We start from the raw sequence: 18440 nt of genomic DNA, 5'->3' as shown, positions 1-18440 counted from the left end.
CTAGAAAACAAAGGCAACCATAACACAAGTACGTGAGAAAGGATGCTGTTTTTAGAGGGGACCGGGGGACGCAATTTCAGTATTTGCCATAGGCTCTGCATTACCTAGATACGCCCCTGAGAGCTACTGTAGGACAAATCGCTCAATGCGGACCAGGAGATAGAGTTGTCGGAACACACATTGCATCTTTTTGGGAGCAGGGCTGCATAGCCGGTGACCAAACACTACTGGACACCTTCAGATGGCTTGTGGAGTCCATTGTCCCGATGTAAGTCAGATCCATACAGGGATCTACACATTACTGGACAGGAGGTTTTAAAGCCTTGGCTGATTATTGCAGATGGTCACAGTCTTTAGGCAGAACTGTATCCCACAAGATCTGCATGCTGAAAGTATCTGTGACCCGGCACTTCTTCATGGAAAACTAGGTTTAGGAAAGCCAAATGCGTTTTACATAGGAGATCATGTTAATAAAATGCTGCAATAGCTTTACCACTGAAACCATGTGACTGAGAACCTATGGAAAACCACAGAATGGTTGCTTCATGCATGTTAAAGCAAACCGGCCTTAAGCACATGCTTCAAAATAAATATCAAATTATAAACCTCATACAGTAAGAGACAAGCCTACTCAGAGAGTGAAACTAGTATTGTAACGAGTCCCTGGTCCACATGTAATTCCCTATTTCTCCTTAGTTTCTTTTCTCCTAGGAGATGCCATTGAAAAAGTACCAAAAAGTAGGTGAAAAGTACTGCCAAATTTATTCTGAATATTTTCTTGCTTGCTGGTGGCTTAAAGGGACACTGTAGGGGCGTCAGGGGAAATGAGTTGAAGTTACCCAGGGCTTCTAATGGTCCCCCACAGACATCCTGTGCCCGTGCAGCCACTCCCCAATGCTCCGGCCCCGTCTATTGTTCACTTCTGAAATTTCAGACTTTAAAGTCTGAAAACCACTGCGCCTGCATTGCTGTGTCCTCGCTCCCGCTGATGGCACCAGGAGCGTACTGCACAGGCCCAGTTATGGTCTGAGCCTGCGCCATGCGCTCCAGGTGACATCAGGGGAAGCGAGGACACGGCAACGCAGGCACAGTGGTTTTCAGACTTTAAAGTTTGAAATTCCAGAAGTGAACCGGAGGCGGGGCCGGAGCATTGGTGAGTGGCTGCGCGGGCACAGGATGTCTGCGGGGGACCATTAGAAGTCCCGGGTAACTTCAACTCATTTTCCCCCAACCCCCCTACAGTATCCCTTGAAAAGGCATTTTATGAAACTCAGGAGAACAAGTGAATAGCATATGGGCCACTGTCTGAAAGCTTCTAGGAACAGTGCTGTCAGTACTTACTTTCCGCAAAGCATGGCTTATTTCCACCACCACAGCTGCCAGAATTGTGGAGAGAACTCCGCGGTGCACCTCTGAAGAGGCCATGTGCCAGCACTGGACTGTGCAAACAAACTCTGCCACTGGTACCTGGAGATCTTGCAGGAGCTGCAAAGACAAAAGGACATCGCAACAAGTCAACCACTGGCATGGCTATTTCATCTGGATGCAATTCCCCAACAATTAAAAATAAATAAAGCATCAAACAAAAATTTTTGCCTCATGATACACCTACCTGGGGCTTCCTTCAACCCCTTGAAGCCGACATGCCCGACGGTCACATTGCAGATCGCAGCTGCCAACCTGGGATCCGCGCCGTGTGCAGAGGCCGACCTCCTCTACTGCGCGAGCGCAGCTGTCAATCAAGTCCACGTGGACAACGTGCACATGACTGACAGCGGCGCTTCACATAGGCGCAGTAAGGACGACCTCCGCACTGGTGGGGAACCCGAGCCGGCGACTTTAAGGGGCTGGAGAAAGTCCCTGGTAAGTATACATGAAGCAGGAAATGTTGCTTGATGTTTCCTTTAAAGTCCAAAGATATCATACGTACGCAAGAATACTGTGCAGTAGCCCAAAGCCACTAGTCCAGGAGTGACTCCGTGCTACTGCACAGGCACAGTACACCCGCCCTCATGCACAAAGGAGAGCACCGACTCAAACTAAAAAAGGGTCCAAGCCAGAAGCGGTGGGGTTGAGGAAGACGTACGAAGCCTCTGGACAATCCAGAGGCTCATCTCTTCTAAAGGTAAGCATAAAACATTTTTGTTTTCTGCTGCGGTCTCGGGTTTGTGTGCATATTATGGATATCTAACACCCATAAGAAGCTTTTCTGATTGTTTCTGGTTACAGTTCAACCTCATGGAACTGTATAGTTACGTTTAGACTTCTGCTAAGTAGAAAGCTCTGTCCTGTAGAGATGGGAGGATGAGCAGGAGGTGTCTAGCAAGGGACACACATTATCTAGTAGGTTGAATATTCCAACTAGGCAGATTGAGGAAGAAAGAAGCTCAAGGTCTGGAGACGCTTGTACACACAAACACATGACTAGAGGAGCAATAGGGTTGGCTTGGACAATCCGCCAATCTAGATCTCTCACCAATACATTGGAGGAGATTAGGAAATGCTGTGCAAATGCAGCATCCAGCCGCTTTAGCCGAGAACCATCTAGTCTGCGTTACAGGCTTTACATTCAAAGCACAATGTTAGGAGCCCCTGCACCATATATCAGACTTGTAGTGCTGGACACAAGAAGGGCAAAGAGGCACACAGAAAGGATAACATTTTGTTAAAAACAAATAAAAAGAAAACAAAGAGGTGGCTTACCTCTCACATGACAAAACACTGAGGTGTAATGTAAAATAATTATTTATTTAGCACAGGCAACGCGTTTCGTGGGTGCAAGCCCACTTCCTCGGGCCAAGTAAAGTGACAATCGCTGTATAGCCAAAAGCAACGGAGCTACAGTAAAATGTCCCCATTTTCAGGGCTGCTGCTTTTTGCATTATGGATACCTGTAGAGTTTTGTCATGCTCCTTCTTCAGTCTGCGAGCTGAAATCTCTATGGCTTTATGGAAGACCGTCTGTACAGCATCGAGGTGTCTATTCAAATCTATGCTGGAATCATTCATCTTCTGAGGCAAGCAGCTTTCTGTTATCTCTTTCAGCAGAGAAAGCAGCACTGGCAGGCAGTCACAGCACTTCTCTGGAAGGCACAAACATGACACAGATCACACATCCATACCAAACACAACTTGAGAGATAGGAATAAAACTTGAAAATCAATCACAGAGACAACAGGAGACCAGATAGTGTACAGGGCTGTGAAGTCATTTTGGGTACCTGGAGTCAGTGTCGTCGGTTTCATAAACTGAGGAGTCGGAGTGGGTTGATTTTTGTACCAAATCCACAGCCCTGGTAAGCGTCAGACTAAGGAGTCGGATTTGAGGAGTTGGAGCCATTTTGGGTACCCAGAGTCGGTGGTTTCAAAAACTGAGGAGTCTGAGTCTGATTATTGTTGTACCGACTCCACAACCCTAATAGTGTAGTATCTACTGTCCACTGGAGAATTGATATAGTAAAGGGGGTACTCACAAAATGAAGTTGCTATACAGGGCAACCAACCAATATAGCCTTTGGTAGAATAACCATCTCCCCGCGGGTAACAGGGTTCACCACTAGTATTTTAGTTACTCTCAAACACAGACTGGGACTGGTCAGCTGACAGGAGGCCACCCCCCTCAGGAGGGAAATGAACACAATGGGATGGGGGGGGGGGGGGGGTTTAGGGTAAAATAAAATACATACAACCCTTAAAATTAGAGATCAGAGGTGGTTTGGGTTTAAATGGATTTAAGGTAAACAAAATGTAATTGCACTAAGTGGCAACGTGTTTCGTGAGCAAACAACTAACTTTATCAGGCCAAATGTCAGTGCCTAGAATATTAACTAAAGAGGTACTCAACAGCGGACACAGAAGACTGCTACTTAAACACTGAGTAAAACCACTACCGCATGTAAGTAAACATTGAGTGTATGCTGTTGTCTTTTTATACATGTGATCGTTTTTTCACTCACAGCTTTTAATTATCAGTGTTATGGGTTTATGTGTCTGATATTGCGTACCTCTTGTTAATATTCTAGGCACTGATATTTGGCCTTATGAAGTTAGTTGTGTATGCTCACAAAATACAGTACGTTGCCATTAGGGAAAATACATTTCGTTTAACTTATATCCCTGTCCTCCTTGAGGCAAGCCACCTTTTCTCCTTTAATGTTACACATTTTTATTTATTTTGTTCTGAATTGATGCAGGATTATGCAAGTTTTGTATGCAAATATATGTAGCTTGAAACTGGACCCAATGAAGCCAATGTGTGATTTGACTGAATCATTTTCAAGCTGCACATATTTGCATAATCCTGCATCCACTTGATTTACATTTCATTGATCACCCCTATTCGCCACCTTTGCATCTTTTTCTGTCTTGTGCATCCCCTTTAGTTCTCTGCCCTCTGCTACCTCTGTGATAAACCTCTCGATTTGTAACTCACCACACACAGACACACACTTCAACAAATCACTTAGTCACACCTCCCAAAACCTCATATCAACAGGATCTAATAATTTGACCACTCTAGAATCCAATTCAAAGCGGTCATGCTGCTCCTACCCTTTGAAATACCTTGCCATAACTAGTGATGGGCAAGGCAGGTAGAAAATTTGCAGAATCCATGATTCTAATGAGGCTTAAAGTGGATCCGAGATAAACTTTTACTCATTGCATAATTGTGTACCTTTCATATAGTTTATAGGGCATTGCTCAAGCCAAATACTTTGTTTTAATACTTTAATTCCCTATAAACTAAACAAGCCTCGCCCACAGCTTCTCCAGTGCCTTGGCACTTTCAGACCCATGTAGCAAGGGCTTATGGGAGCTTAGCCCGGGCAGGTGGAGGTTACTAGCCAGAGTATTCAGAGGCAGAGGGGAGTGAAGTTTTCACAGGCTGAGGCCTGGAGATACATATCAGCTTGCCTGTGTGTAATGTGACAAACAGGACATGGCCGCTTTCATAGTATCACAGGAATAAATAATCATAACTGTTGAAGCCGTTTGCAGCTAGATTTGCTGTGTAAACTATCTAAACTTGCGGTGGCTGGATAGTGTAATGGTTAAGGGCTCTGCCTCTGACACAGGAGACCTGTGTTCGAATCTCGGCTCTGCCTGTTCAGTAAGCCAGCACCTATTCAGGAGACCTTGGGCAAGTCTCCCAAACACTGCTACTGACTATAGAGCGCATCCTAGTGACGGCAGCTCTGGCGCTTTGAGTCCGCCAGGAGAAAAGCGCAATATAAATGTTCTGTGTTTGTTGTTGTGTTGTTTGTAAACTTTAGATAAGATATATAGACAAGTTACTTGTTATAGTTAGTTTTTCCGGCTGAAGGAGGAAGTGTGCAGTATTGAGTCGTGGAACGCGTCCCATTGGACGTGTATGAGCGTGTGATATGCATAGAAGCGCCCAGACATCTGGGTAATTAACCTCCTGTCCCCCATGCACACACCTGAGGCAATTAAGTCTCATTAAAGTCACAGATTCGGCTAGTTTTCTACACATGAGCCCATCACTAGCCATAACCAATCAAGACAGCTCCAATCCTGGAGGCATTTAAAAGACAACTGTAACAAGAGGTATATGGAGGCTACCATATTTATTTTATATTAATCAATATCAGTTGCCTGGCAGCGCTGCTGATTCTCTGCCTCTAATACTTTTAGCCATAGACCCTGAACAAGCATGCAGCATATCAGGCGTTTCAGACTTTGTCAGATCTGACAAGATTAGCGGTATGCTTGTTTCTGGTGTTATTCATACACTACTGCAGTCAAATAGATCAGCGGGGTTGCCAGGCAACTAGTATTAATTTAAAGGAAATAAATACGGCCTCCATTGCTTTTTTGTTACAGTTGTCCTTTAAATCAAAACTGAAAAGCCAGATGAATAGTCTGGCAATTATGATCACAGAACTTTCCCCCTACACACATCAGTATATAATGATCTGAGACAACCTTATGGGCTTTGGGGACTTCAGGAAAAAAGCATTTTAAAAAGGTTTGTTGAATCACTGTTTTCATGTCCTAATGGCTCACTTTTGCTGATTTGTCTAACAAATGCATAAAAAAAGTAAAGCCTAGCATGACCCATATAATACTGTGAGTCCTTCATACATTCAAAGCACACATCTGTGTCACAACTTCTTCCGCTACTCACTCAGTCAATGCGGATCTATTCAGCCGGATAAAAAAAATAAATAAACGTCCCGAACGCAAAAACCACTTACCAGGCTGCATTACCGCCAGGAGAACTTGCAGAAGCTGTGCTTGAAAATCGGAGTCACCAAGGCCGACCATTATCACGTCTTTACACACTGTCAGATAGGTCTATTCAGTGACAAGAGAGGAATAATAGAAAATGTGATTTACGCGTTTCGGGAGATGGAGAAGCACAATACAACTCATTATGCTGCAGAAAGATGAATCACAAGCAGTTCTAAATGACCAGTCATTGAATGGAATGAGAAAGCACTTGTACACAAATAAAGACGCAGCCCCTACACTTGCCTCCTTTTAAGATGTAAATATATTGAACTGCATGTGAGCTGTGCTTATATACCACCATTAAAGTTATTCTATAGGCAAACAACTAACTATAAAAGCAAAATTATGTAAGACGGGGTTCATGCTTATTAACATTTGCATGTGAATGGAAAATGTGCCGAAACACATTTGTCGCGATTTAATGATAAAATGTCCAAAATTGCGCTTGCACTTTTTACATGTGCAAAAAAGATCTTGCAGCATAAATTCCCATTGACTTTCATTATCAGCGGTTAAAAAAGTGTAAAAATTTGCATATGAATGCTCTGCCCTAGCACTACGGCCTAGCCTAGGCTGTATATTATACAGAATTCTATCTCTCCCCCCCCCCCCCCCAGCCATCTGGGAGATCAGTTATATTTTCCACTGGCTTTAGAACTCTCAGTAACTGAACACTCCGCAGAGTTCTCCTGCCAGTACTAAAGATGTTGCTGCCTATGATACATTTCAGAAAGTAAACCAGAGAGAGAAAAGAAATTACAATGGGCTAACATCAAATAATGTTTTTGAAGTTTATGGAGGGCAAAACCAAATAAAGGAAAATTAAAAACACTTTGCAAACAAATGCCCAAATCAACAGTGCAATATATGTACATAACAAAGTAGTCCCTTCATTAGATACTGGTCAGCTGCATTTTTTTTGTATGATAAGCTGATCATCAGGCCAGCCCATCTCTGTACTGCCATTTTTTTTTATGTTACAATAGAATCATCAGTGACCTGAACCTCATCTCATCCTCAACTTTCTTTCTAAGGGCTGGTTCAGACGGACGCTTGTGCAGCGTTTACAGCCAGCGTTCGGGGCTTGACGTTAAATGCTCCCATTCAAGTGAATGGGAGCGTTTGTACCAAGCTTTCACGCGCGTTTACACGAACGTGGCGTTCGGGTCCCGATTTTCCCTAGCGTTCAAGGAGCCCCTGGAAGCTACATGTAGCTTCCAGGGGCAGTTAACCGCGACGGGTAATGTCCCCCTAGGGGAAGAAAAACGCAAACGCAATGCGAACACTGCTGAAAGCCCGAACGCATCACGAACGTGACGCCTCTGAACGTCCGTCTGAACCATCCCTAAGACCAAATTACAGCACAAGTTCACCCCAGTTCAGAGTTGAGCTATCTGCTTGTGTCTTCTTTCCTTTGCAGGGCAGTTGTAGAAGACCTTTCTCACTGCGGAGGACAGTTAGGATGTGTGTTGCTATGGAAAGGTGAGCAGTACAGCAACTCTAAAGTTGCCTATTAATGGTACAATAGTTTCATAAGATATGATCTTTCGATTCGATTTCCAGGTTCGTAATTAATCAGAAGGTAGTTATCAAGAGTGATGTAGGTGAACAGCTCGCCTGCATAGGAGAACAGTTCGACAGCTATGGCCCTGTACTACCGGACGTGTTCAGTAGTGCGCATGCCCTAGCCCGGCGGTGCGTGTCCTTGATTGCGCACCTGTGGCCAGCACGCTTTGCACGTGTGTGACGCACACAAAGTGTGCCCAGCCACAGATGCGCAATCAGGGACGCTCGTCGCCGGACCAGGGCATGGCGCAGTACTGAACACGCCCGGGCGCAGGGTATGCGCATTACTGAGAGACAGCGACCTGGAAGTAGTACAGGGTCATAGCTGTTAGCAGGCAAGCTGTTCGCCTACATCACTAATTATCAATTGTTCCCATAAATGGGTCGAATAGGCAACTTTCATCTTCAGATACATTTGTAAGATCCAGCATTCTGATTGACACAAAAAAAAAAATCACATTCACATCTGAGGAAAATATTGTACCATTAGTCAAAGTCAAACAACTGTTGTACTTACAAGGGGCTACTCATAGTTTAGGTGGAGGAATAGGGTCACCAATGGTTCATTTAGAGAAATAGCATAGAAATAATAGGACGGTATATGACGGTTGGGAAGGCAGCTGCAACGTTTTGTAAACATAGCCTTGGCTCTTGGATATTTTCTCCTCTTACTCTAACCAAACCTCTCCCCCCCGTATGAGCAAAAACCAATTCCGCGTACAACTCCCCCCTCTGAACTTGGCAAAATAAATTATTCCGATTCTGTGTCTAATGAGGAAATAAATAATTAATAATGCAATTTTAGGGTAATCAAGTCTACATTTCGGATCTCACCTGAAGTATTTCTTGGGCCAGTTTAATTTGTTCTTCTGTCAAAGCCTCTGGACTTAAATCTTTAAGAATTTGACCTTCGATCCATCCACCTGTATCCTCCAGCACAGACAAGTACAATCGGCCTTCTGAGCTAAACTGTACAACCAGAAATCAAACAACTTCTTTAGCATAAGTCATAAGTGTTCTGTGCAGAGCATCTGTGCTACACATCTTCAATACACAAAGGAAATGTAACAGTTGAGGACATCTTCAGGCACATTACCTTGTACTGGAGGTGTATATTCAGCCGGCAATATAGGCTAAAGGCCCTCAGGCAAGTTTCCTGGCTGAGACTATGAGACACCCCAGGTGCCTTCAAAAAAGAGCAAAGCACCTCCTAAAACAAACACAGGTGGTCATCACATTTACAAAGAGGTAACATTCATAATACAATATTAATGATTTATAAGGTGTAAATATATTTTTAAAAAGAAACAATTCAGCAAATTTAGAATCACAACAGAAGAATCGCAGCAAGACTATTCTAAGTTATGAAATCTCCTCACACAGTCCTGAACTGCATTTCATCAGAATAAAATGAATACTCTTCAAAAACAATACTTTGATGCCCTAAAGTGAACCTGAACTGGCCGAGGAACAAAAAGTTAGATATAATGACTGTACTTTAAAAATGCAGCAGCACCTCAACTCAAACTGTTAATAGTTGTACATTGCATTGTCTGAACACCTAATCTACATTCAGGCTCATATCCTATGGTGTGCAGTGTTGCACTTACCTCTTTTTCTGATCTGAACTGTGGGGCAAATCTTTCTAGGTTAACAAATCTTAGTGACTGTCTATAGGGTGCCAAATCTTAGCGACTGCCTGTAGAGGGCCAAATCTTAGTGACTGCCTGTAAGGTTCCAGTCCTTAGTGACTGCTTGTAAGGTTCCAGTCCTTAGTGACTGCCTGTAAGGTTCCAGTCCTTAGTGACTGCCTGTAAGGTTCCAGTCCTTAGTGACTGCCTGTAAGGTTCCAGTCCTTAGTGACTGCCTGTAAGGTTCCAGTCCTTAGTGACTGCCTGTAAGGTTCCAGTCCTTAGTGACTGCCTGTAAGGTTCCAGTCCTTAGTGACTGCCTGTAAGGTTCCAGTCCTTAGTGACTGCCTGTAAGGTTCCAGTCCTTAGTGACTGCCTGTAAGGTTCCAGTCCTTAGTGACTGCCTGTAAGGTTCCAGTCCTTAGTGACTGCCTGTAAGGTTCCAGTCCTTAGTGACTGCCTGCAAGGTTCCAGTCCTTAGTGACTGCCTGCAAGGTTCCAGTCCTTAGTGACTGCCTGCAAGGTTCCAGTCCTTAGTGACTGCCTGCAAGGTTCCAGTCCTTAGTGACTGCCTGCAAGGTTCCAGTCCTTAGTGACTGCCTGCAAGGTTCCAGTCCTTAGTGACTGCCTGCAAGGTTCCAGTCCTTAGTGACTGCCTGCAAGGTTCCAGTCCTTAGTGACTGCCTGCAAGGTTCCAGTCCTTAGTGACTGCCTGCAAGGTTCCAGGCTTAGTGACTGCCTGCAAGGTTCCAGTCCTTAGTGACTGCCTGTAAGGTTCCAGTCCTTAGTGACTGCCTGTAAGGTTCCAGTTCTTAGTGACTGCCTGTAAGGTTCCAGTCCTTAGTGACTGCCTGTAAGGTTCCAGTCCTTAGTGACTGCCTGTAAGGTTCCAGTCCTTAGTGACTGCCTGTAAGGTTCCAGTCCTTAGTGACTGCCTGTAAGGTTCCAGTCCTTAGTGACTGCCTGTAAGGTTCCAGTCCTTAGTGACTGCCTGTAAGGTTCCAGTCCTTAGTGACTGCCTGTAAGGTTCCAGTCCTTAGTGACTGCCTGTAGGGTGCTTAATATAAGTGACTGCCTGTACAGTACCAAACCTCAGTGACTGTCTAAAGGGTGCCAAACCTTCGGGACTCTCTAATGGCTGTCAAACTAGCTTATTTAGAATAAAATAATTAAATTTAATCAGTAAGAGATACTCATTTTCAGAAAGTTCTTAAATAGCTCTCAGCACTAGAGATGTATGGCAGACAATAGCTTCAGAACCATTTCATGAGCCATCATATTCTCTCAATAAACCCGCGCCTTAGTATTGCTATTTTAACCAATGTGTGTAAATCGCATACAATAAGACTGTAACATGCAGAATGTCACAGGGTAGCATTGCATTTATTGAAGTAGAACAAAGATACGTAGTCATTGATTATCTGCCTCTCCTGCTTCCACTCACCCTGTCTAATCAAATGCTCAATTGGTAGACTGTCCTAAATCAACTGGAAGTTTGTCAGTGAGGCTTGAGGGAGTCACGACATCCCTGACAAATCCCATGACAGTGATCAGATCTGCCAGAAAATCAACAATCTGGAAGGAGCCCTTTACCCGCATGCAGAATGTTACAGAAATACAGCTCTCTAGCATAGTCACAGTATAGGCACACACATCATCCCATGTCCACATTTATCCATAACTTATAATAAAGACAGACCAGGCGTGAAGAACACAAATACTTACTTTGAAGAGCCCCAGCTGTTTCAACAGATCGTTCAGTTTGTTTGTCTGCGCAGCCAGAAGACAATCTCGGTTCATATTCTGGGACATAATATATTCTATATATTCAAGAGCCAGGTCTGGTTTACACTCTCTGGTATCCTGTATACGCACTTGGCGCCCAGATCCGCTGTGTTTCTAGACAAATAACAGGAAAATGAATTCAGAAATAAGGCTATGCTTGCAGGTGTTGTTGGCCAAGGACATCATTGTTTAATATTTCTCATTTCAATATATGTATTATGAAAAAGAAATAGGCAATTTGGTATAACAGTATTTGTACATTTTCTTGTTAAAGTGGAGCTGAACTCTTGCACTGGACAGAAGCTGGCTGCCTCGGCAGAGAAGGTAATTACATAAACACAGGATGTTAACCCTATGTCTGCTTTCATGAGATCAGGATGTAGACACACAGCTGATACAGGTCCTGCAATAAAGAAATGTTTTGCTCATTATCATGCTGTTGCTTATCTTTTAGAGCAGAGAGGAAGTTCTGAGTTCAGGTCCGCTTTAACAACTACAATAAATGGTTATTTTTAACAGTTGCAGTGCAAAAAACATTTACTTGCATTTCAGAACTGTATTCTAGACTTAGCATCACTGGCGTAAGTATGAGGTAGCAGGCCCCATGGCTGTGGGGGGGAGGCCTGGCCGTGAGGAAGGGCCCGGACTTCTTAACTCCACCTCCTCCACAGCCCCCCCCCCCCCCTGTACTCCCCCTGGTTGTGTCCTTTCATACAGACCTGCACGGCGGAAGTGATTGGGCTTACCTCTTCCCCCAAAGTCTCTCCGATGCTTCCACTGGAGCCACTAGGTGTCACTGTTCGCTTTGGTCTCTGCCTCCCTCCTGGTCTGACACATGCCACATGACTTCACACGATGTGCAGAGACATTCAGACTGAAAGGAATGACAGTGACACCTAGTGGCTGCAGCAGGAGCTCCGGAGAGACGCGATGGGGAAGAGGTAAGCACCCTGTCACTCCTACTGCTTTGATCTGTAGGTCTGGGTGGCAGAGTCAGGGGCGCGAAGGAGTGGGGCCCTTGTGGAGGAAGTAAGAGGTCCGGGCTCCTCCTCCCTGCTGGGCACATAGGGAAGGGGTTGAGGTCTGGAAGAGCCCCCCCCCTCTCAAGTTTTGAAGGGGAGCCTGTCAGACATAATTGAGCCCCTGCTTAACATTTCAAGTTACTATAACTGATCTCTAGTTGCACCATTAAAACTTTGTACATATGCTAGCTAGATGGTTCTCGGCTGAGGCTGCCTCTGCAGAGAATACAATGGCCTCAATTCACGAAGCTTTATCAAACACTTTATCAAACGGTTAATGTTTTATCGCTAGAGCTTTCAATAAATCTATAAACACTTTAGTGAATTCAAAATTAGATTTTACCCATGAGGTAAATTATCAAACGTTTGATAAAGTGTTTGATAAAGCTTCGTGAATTGAGGCCAATGTGTGAACGGCAGCCCCGTCGCGTTAGCGAAAGATCTGGCCTGCAGGATCATGTCCTCCGAGCGCAGGCAAAGGCTATACTCCTCCTTATCCCCCCAGCTCCACTGTGTGTCATGTTGTCTTTGGAAAAGCCCTCACTGGAAAGGATCAATACAAAGATGCCAGCCGGCTTCCCTACTCTCTGAGCACTATTTTGGCAGCTGGATTTAAAAAAAAAAAAAAAAAAACGTTTATTTGAAGTTCAATAAACAGAAGAGAGATACAAGATTGGACAAGGATATTGAAATACAGACAACACTCTGAATAGAGTGCATAGTAACATCGTACATTATTTAGCCAATGGCATTTTACACTCAAGGATAGAATGATGGCACTCAATACAGGAAGAACAGTCAACATAATGGCCTCAATTCACTAAGCTTTATCAAACACTTTATCGAACGTTTGATAATTTACCTCATGAGTAAAATCTAATTTTGAATTCACTAAGGTGTTATAGATTTATTGAACATTTTATCAATAAAACATTCGATAAACCTATAACATCTTAGTGAATTCAAAATCAGATTTTACTCATGAGGTAAACGTTTGATAAAGTGTTCGATAAAGCTTAGTGAATTGAGGCCAATGTGTTTTGTAAAGACACAAAACTCGGCACATTATCAACAGGATAATAACAATCAGATTCCACTTATAAATTTAACGAGAACACTTAACATTCAGTGCAGTATGGACTATTGACACTGGATCGAGCAAGTCACCCTCCAGTTAGGTAAGCAGCTGGAAGAGACAAGCTTGGCAGAAACAGACACCCAGATAATCTAAGAGACCCAATAGGGAATTGTAGATATATGTTGTGCTCATATTTTGGTGTGCTGGAACTAGTCCAGGCAGACCACATATTTTCAAATTTAACAGAGGCATTTCTATGCTGATAGATAGCTTTACGTTATGGTAGTACAGCATTAACAGATTTGATCCAATCCGTACAAGTAGGGACCACTGAAGTTATCCAGTTCTTAGTAAGCTGTTTACGATCCAGATGGAGAACCAATGTAAATTGTCTATGGCATTTGCTCGGTAAAGTAGTGGGGAGGAGATTAAGAAGACATGTTTTAGCTTCACAGGTAAATGGGCATCCCAAATGGTCATTTAGGAATTTTATTATCTGTACCCCAGAAGTGTTTACCTGAGGACAGGACCATACCATGTGCATAAAAGTACATTTGTCTAGACTTAGGGCAAAGGTCATCCCAATTTGCACGGACTTTGGATAATCTAACAGGAGTAAGAAAGGCCCTGTGGAGTATGTATAGGTATAGTAAACGATCAGGTAAGTGCGGGGAGACCTTAGGTACACTGGAAAGAACATCACCCCAGTTATCTTCAGATACATCCCGTATTTTTCTATCCCATAAAAGCATTTTCTGATATACATGGTGAGTGCATCAGCTGTGATTAGTGCATTATAAAGGAGAGTAATTAGTGGTTTAGAGGAGGCACCCTTGATGATGTCTACAAGCGGTGAATTCCCAAGGGAAGTTGTCAAATTGGGCATGTAATGCATGTCACAGTCTCATAAATTTGAAGAAGGCTGATTGTGGTAGAGGCAGCTGGATCTTAAAGAGGAGAAGGACTCTCCTGTAATGACAGAAACACATAAAAAGCTATTCATAGTGCATTTCCTCAGTCTCCATATCCTCTCTCACTTCAGCTTCCCTTGAAACCCAGTTCAAGCTCAGCCCTGAAAGAAAGGTGCATGTAAACAAAAGTATGGGCTCTCCAGGTAGATCTAGAGCCTGGAGAGAAGAGACATTTTTGAACGGATTATTTCAGGAGCAAGAGTTTAGCAACAGAGAGCATTCACTGTGAAACTCTTCAGGCATCAATTACAGGAGCTAATGAAAATAATGACATAATTACATGTAATGACAGCCAGGCCATTTAATTTCAGCCTGGCCAAAGTAAAAGCTGATCAGTTCTGTGGCTACAGACATCTGAAACATTTTCTTTTTAAATCCCTGCAGCTCCATTGCTGGTTACATAGCTAAATCCTGGGAGGTGAGGAAGACATTCCCATTGTGGTGGCTGGATAGTGTACTGGTTAAGGGCTCTGCCTTTGACATGGGAGACCAGGGTTCGAATCCTGGCTAGGTCAAGTACCTATTCAGTAAGGAGTTCAAGGCAAGACTCCCTAACACTGCAGGGTGGCCTCTTGAGCGCGTCCCAGTGGCTGCAGAGTCCGAGAGGAGAAAAGCACTACACAAATGTTCAGATTATTATTGGGGGACTGCTTCCTTAGGCTCCCCCACACACGCATGTAGTCCTCCACGTTCTATTTCCCGGCTAAGTGCCTACAGTGAGTGCACAGCCCTGGCCAACGTAATTCATGCCAGGAGATGTAATCCACCAAAGTTCATTCCCCTCACCATAGTCATATTCTCTTTCCCCAGTTCCTATAGACAGCCCTCCTGGGTCAGCAAGATTGGCAACATAACTGTTCCTCTACCTTCTAAATCGCCCAGCTTGTTTGTGTATAGTTTGATATAACTATCAGTAAATTATTATGGGCTTCTTGGTTGAACTGGATGGACTTATGTCTTTCAACCCAAATAACTATGTAACAAATAGGATGCCACTGTGCTACCGGTATCTATTAGAATTGTCTGTGAAAGTTCCCCCGCCTTGTGTGGAAGTCGGGCATACCTTGAACTCGTATGATTCATATGCTTGAAGAACGTGTTATTCTGTATCATGTTTTACTCTTGAACATTTTTTGTAAGTTACATCGCTCAGCTTTTATGTGCTCACACTGAAAAAACGATAGTATAGAAATCTACCGTTACAGATAAACCATCTTACACATGCAGATTGTACTCTAAACACTCGTAATACATTGCAATGCTGAAGCAGTTTGTCACATGGGGAACAGAACATAACGCAGATAAATGGTTACCTTTTTCTCTGGCAGAGACTCGGAAAGCCAGTCTATAATCAGGTCCAGTAGGTGGCCCACCTGTCCCCAGCGACACATGCAGTCGATGAGTGAGGAATATTTGCTTTCATCTGCCCCGCTGTCTAAATTTCTCAGCTTGGATAGCACAGAGCAGCTACAGAAGTGGATGAAGAAACACATATGCAGTATTTGTAAATAGCCTATACCTCCAAGCCCAGCAAGGAAAAAAAATTAAAAATTATTTTGATAGTGTCGAAAGGGATGACACCCTCTTTTTTTTCTTTTCTTAATTTCTTGACCACCAGTGTTCTCCCCAGGCTCATTTAGCCGGGTGCTCCGCCCGGCTGATTTTGGTGAGCACCCGGTTGACATCGGCTTGCCTCCTCAGCCTACTATGCTGTAAGCAGCGTTGCGCTGGCCCTGCCTTCCCTGTCATGCCCCACCCGGCTAGTTTTTCATTCCACCTGGCTGGAAAAAAATTCTGGGGAAAACACTGGATGGCTTTAATATAAACCTGGTGGTCCTACGCACAGGAAATTAAGGACAGTAAAAACACGTGCACTAAACATCTGAACACGGCTATTTACTAAAATATACATGCCTATACCAGGGATTCTTAAATAAATATGTCGTAGTGATAATCTGGCCAAGTCAGCATAATTCTCATGTATGGCCAGCACCAAACCCTATCAACAGATGTCAAATACTTACATGGGAAATTTCAAGTTATTTTTTTCTAAAGTACACCCCACAGTGAATGTTTTGTGGAAATCCAGAGAGGTAGGTAATCAGCTCTGCTGGGACACTAGTTGCCTCAACTGTAAATGTTTGTAGTTTTCTGCAAAATATGCACTGCTGGTGGTACTTGAGGACAGGGTTGGGAAGCCTTGTGCTAAAGCACATGTAGAAACGGATAAGACAACTATGAATGGCTCAGAATAAACAAACAAAAGTTAAGAGGTGGAGAGAAAACTAAGAGCCATATAGTATAGTAATTGGTTTTGATAGGAGGTACAGTACAGTAGTAGACAAGTGGTAAAAGGCAGCACCCAACCATCCAGATGCGACGTGCTTTTGGTCGTTGTCCCTCTGCCTGCAGGAACAGCAAGTAGACACTCTAAGAAAAGAGACCCAGCACCGTCTTCAAATGTATTTCAAGCTCTTTATTTTTAAAGCATCAAACACATAAAAAGGGCAAGTCTGTGCGACGTTTTGAGAAGAGCCTCGTCTCTTTCTCAAGCTGACAAGCCCTCTGAATACTAGAGATGGCCCAGCTTTGGAGAACTCATGGAGAAGCACATGATCAGTTTGATCAGCTGACAGATTTGTAAGCCTCTGATTTGCTGAGATGACTTCCTGTTTTAACACATGATCATGACCAGCAAATCAGAGGCTTACAAATCTATCAGCTGATCAAACTAATCATGTGCTTCTCCATGAGTTCTCCAAGGCTGGGCCATCTCTACTGAATACATGCAGGTTCAAACGGCTTTAAATAGTGCTTGCTCCACTAAGGTGCCAAATAGAATGGTCTGGACGCCCTGTCGTCAACCAATCAGGCTAAGTTCCTACGTATAAACCCTCCCATCCAGTGGAGGACCTGATGGAGAACTGCATCTATTTTTATGCTCCAATCACTTTAAAAAGGCCGCTGGAGCCCCGACCAATGAGGCAGAGCATGTCCTGAATGAAAAACATCATATGAAGGACGCATGCGTAAATCTGCAATGAAAATAATTTCGGGGCGTCCAGACCATTCTGATTGGCTCCTTAGTGAAGCAAGCACTATTTAAAGCCGTTTGAACCTGTATGTATTCAGAGGCCTTGTTGGCTTGAGAAAGAGAGGAGGCTCTTCTCGAAATGTCGCATAGACGCGCCCTTCTTAGGTCTTTGATGCTTTAACAATAAAGAGCTTGAAATACATTTGAAGACGGTGCTGAGTAAATACAGTAAATGATACTCACAAAAGTGTGCCACACAACAGACGAGAGGGAAGAACAAATGCGACCCTACTCATGATAAAATGTTGCTCTCTGCAGGTATGGGTCAAAAATTATCCTGAGAATGCCCCATGAATAGATGGACTAGTCCAAAACCTGTCCATTCTGTTTTAACTTACTTTTTTTTTTTGCTTTAGGGGTCCTTTAACCCTTTCACCAGTAAGTACTTAAGTTTGCACAAATAACCTAATACTCTTATCTTTTAAAATTAACACCGTCATGTTAATTTTGTCCTAAAGAATAGCTGGCAAGTTTGCCAAACGCAATGCTTCTCGGCTGCTAAAAGACTGAGGCCTCTTACACACTACATGCGATTCCGATTTTTTATCTGATCCGATTTTGGATTCATGCTGCTAAGATTTTTAATGAGAATCCAAAATCGTATTAAAAAAAAAAAACGGAATCGCATGTAGTGTGCAAGAGGCCTAATCCTTGCTTTTTCACTCCATGTTGAGAATAAAGTTATGAACTTTACAACCAGATTCACTCTGTGTACACGGTACAACTCCTCCCCTTCCTGCATAATCCCTCCTGCCCTGCTTTACTGCTTTTCAATCAGCTGCATAGGAAAGTAAAGGAACCGCAATCTAGAAACTATTATTCTCAACCGCTTGGTCTAGGAAATGAATTTTAAGGCATCACCTACATTTTTATGACAGGAAAACGCATGAGATTTTTTTCTTCACATATTGGCTTAAAACATAAATATTTAGGGAGCTCTTTAACTTCAAATGTTAAAGTTGTATTAAAGCGGAATATAACCCTGCATTTCAACTTTGCTCTAAAACTTTATTTACAGCATATTATATGCAACCAGCATT

General features: G+C 43.4%; 1 protein-coding gene across 2 annotated transcripts in view; it reads right to left on the bottom strand.

Moving 5' to 3' along the window:
- The window catches only part of NCAPG2 (non-SMC condensin II complex subunit G2), a 100116-nt gene that overhangs the window by 18130 nt on the left and 63546 nt on the right, over positions 1-18440 (bottom strand). For both annotated transcript variants that reach the window (XM_068235849.1, XM_068235850.1), the window contains exons 18-24: positions 15620-15773; positions 11176-11349; positions 8916-9029; positions 8654-8788; positions 6217-6316; positions 2892-3082; positions 1342-1485 (exon numbers count right to left, since the gene is read on the bottom strand). In XM_068235849.1, coding sequence (XP_068091950.1) covers positions 1342-1485; positions 2892-3082; positions 6217-6316; positions 8654-8788; positions 8916-9029; positions 11176-11349; positions 15620-15773 — 1012 coding nt within the window. The remainder of the gene's footprint in view (positions 1-1341; positions 1486-2891; positions 3083-6216; positions 6317-8653; positions 8789-8915; positions 9030-11175; positions 11350-15619; positions 15774-18440) is intronic.

The sequence above is a fragment of the Hyperolius riggenbachi genome, chromosome 5, assembly GCF_040937935.1.
Source record: "Hyperolius riggenbachi isolate aHypRig1 chromosome 5, aHypRig1.pri, whole genome shotgun sequence".
NCBI lineage: Eukaryota > Metazoa > Chordata > Amphibia > Anura > Hyperoliidae > Hyperolius > Hyperolius riggenbachi.
The sequence above is the reverse complement of the archived record's forward strand: the minus strand, read 5'-3'. Positions and strand labels throughout refer to the sequence as shown.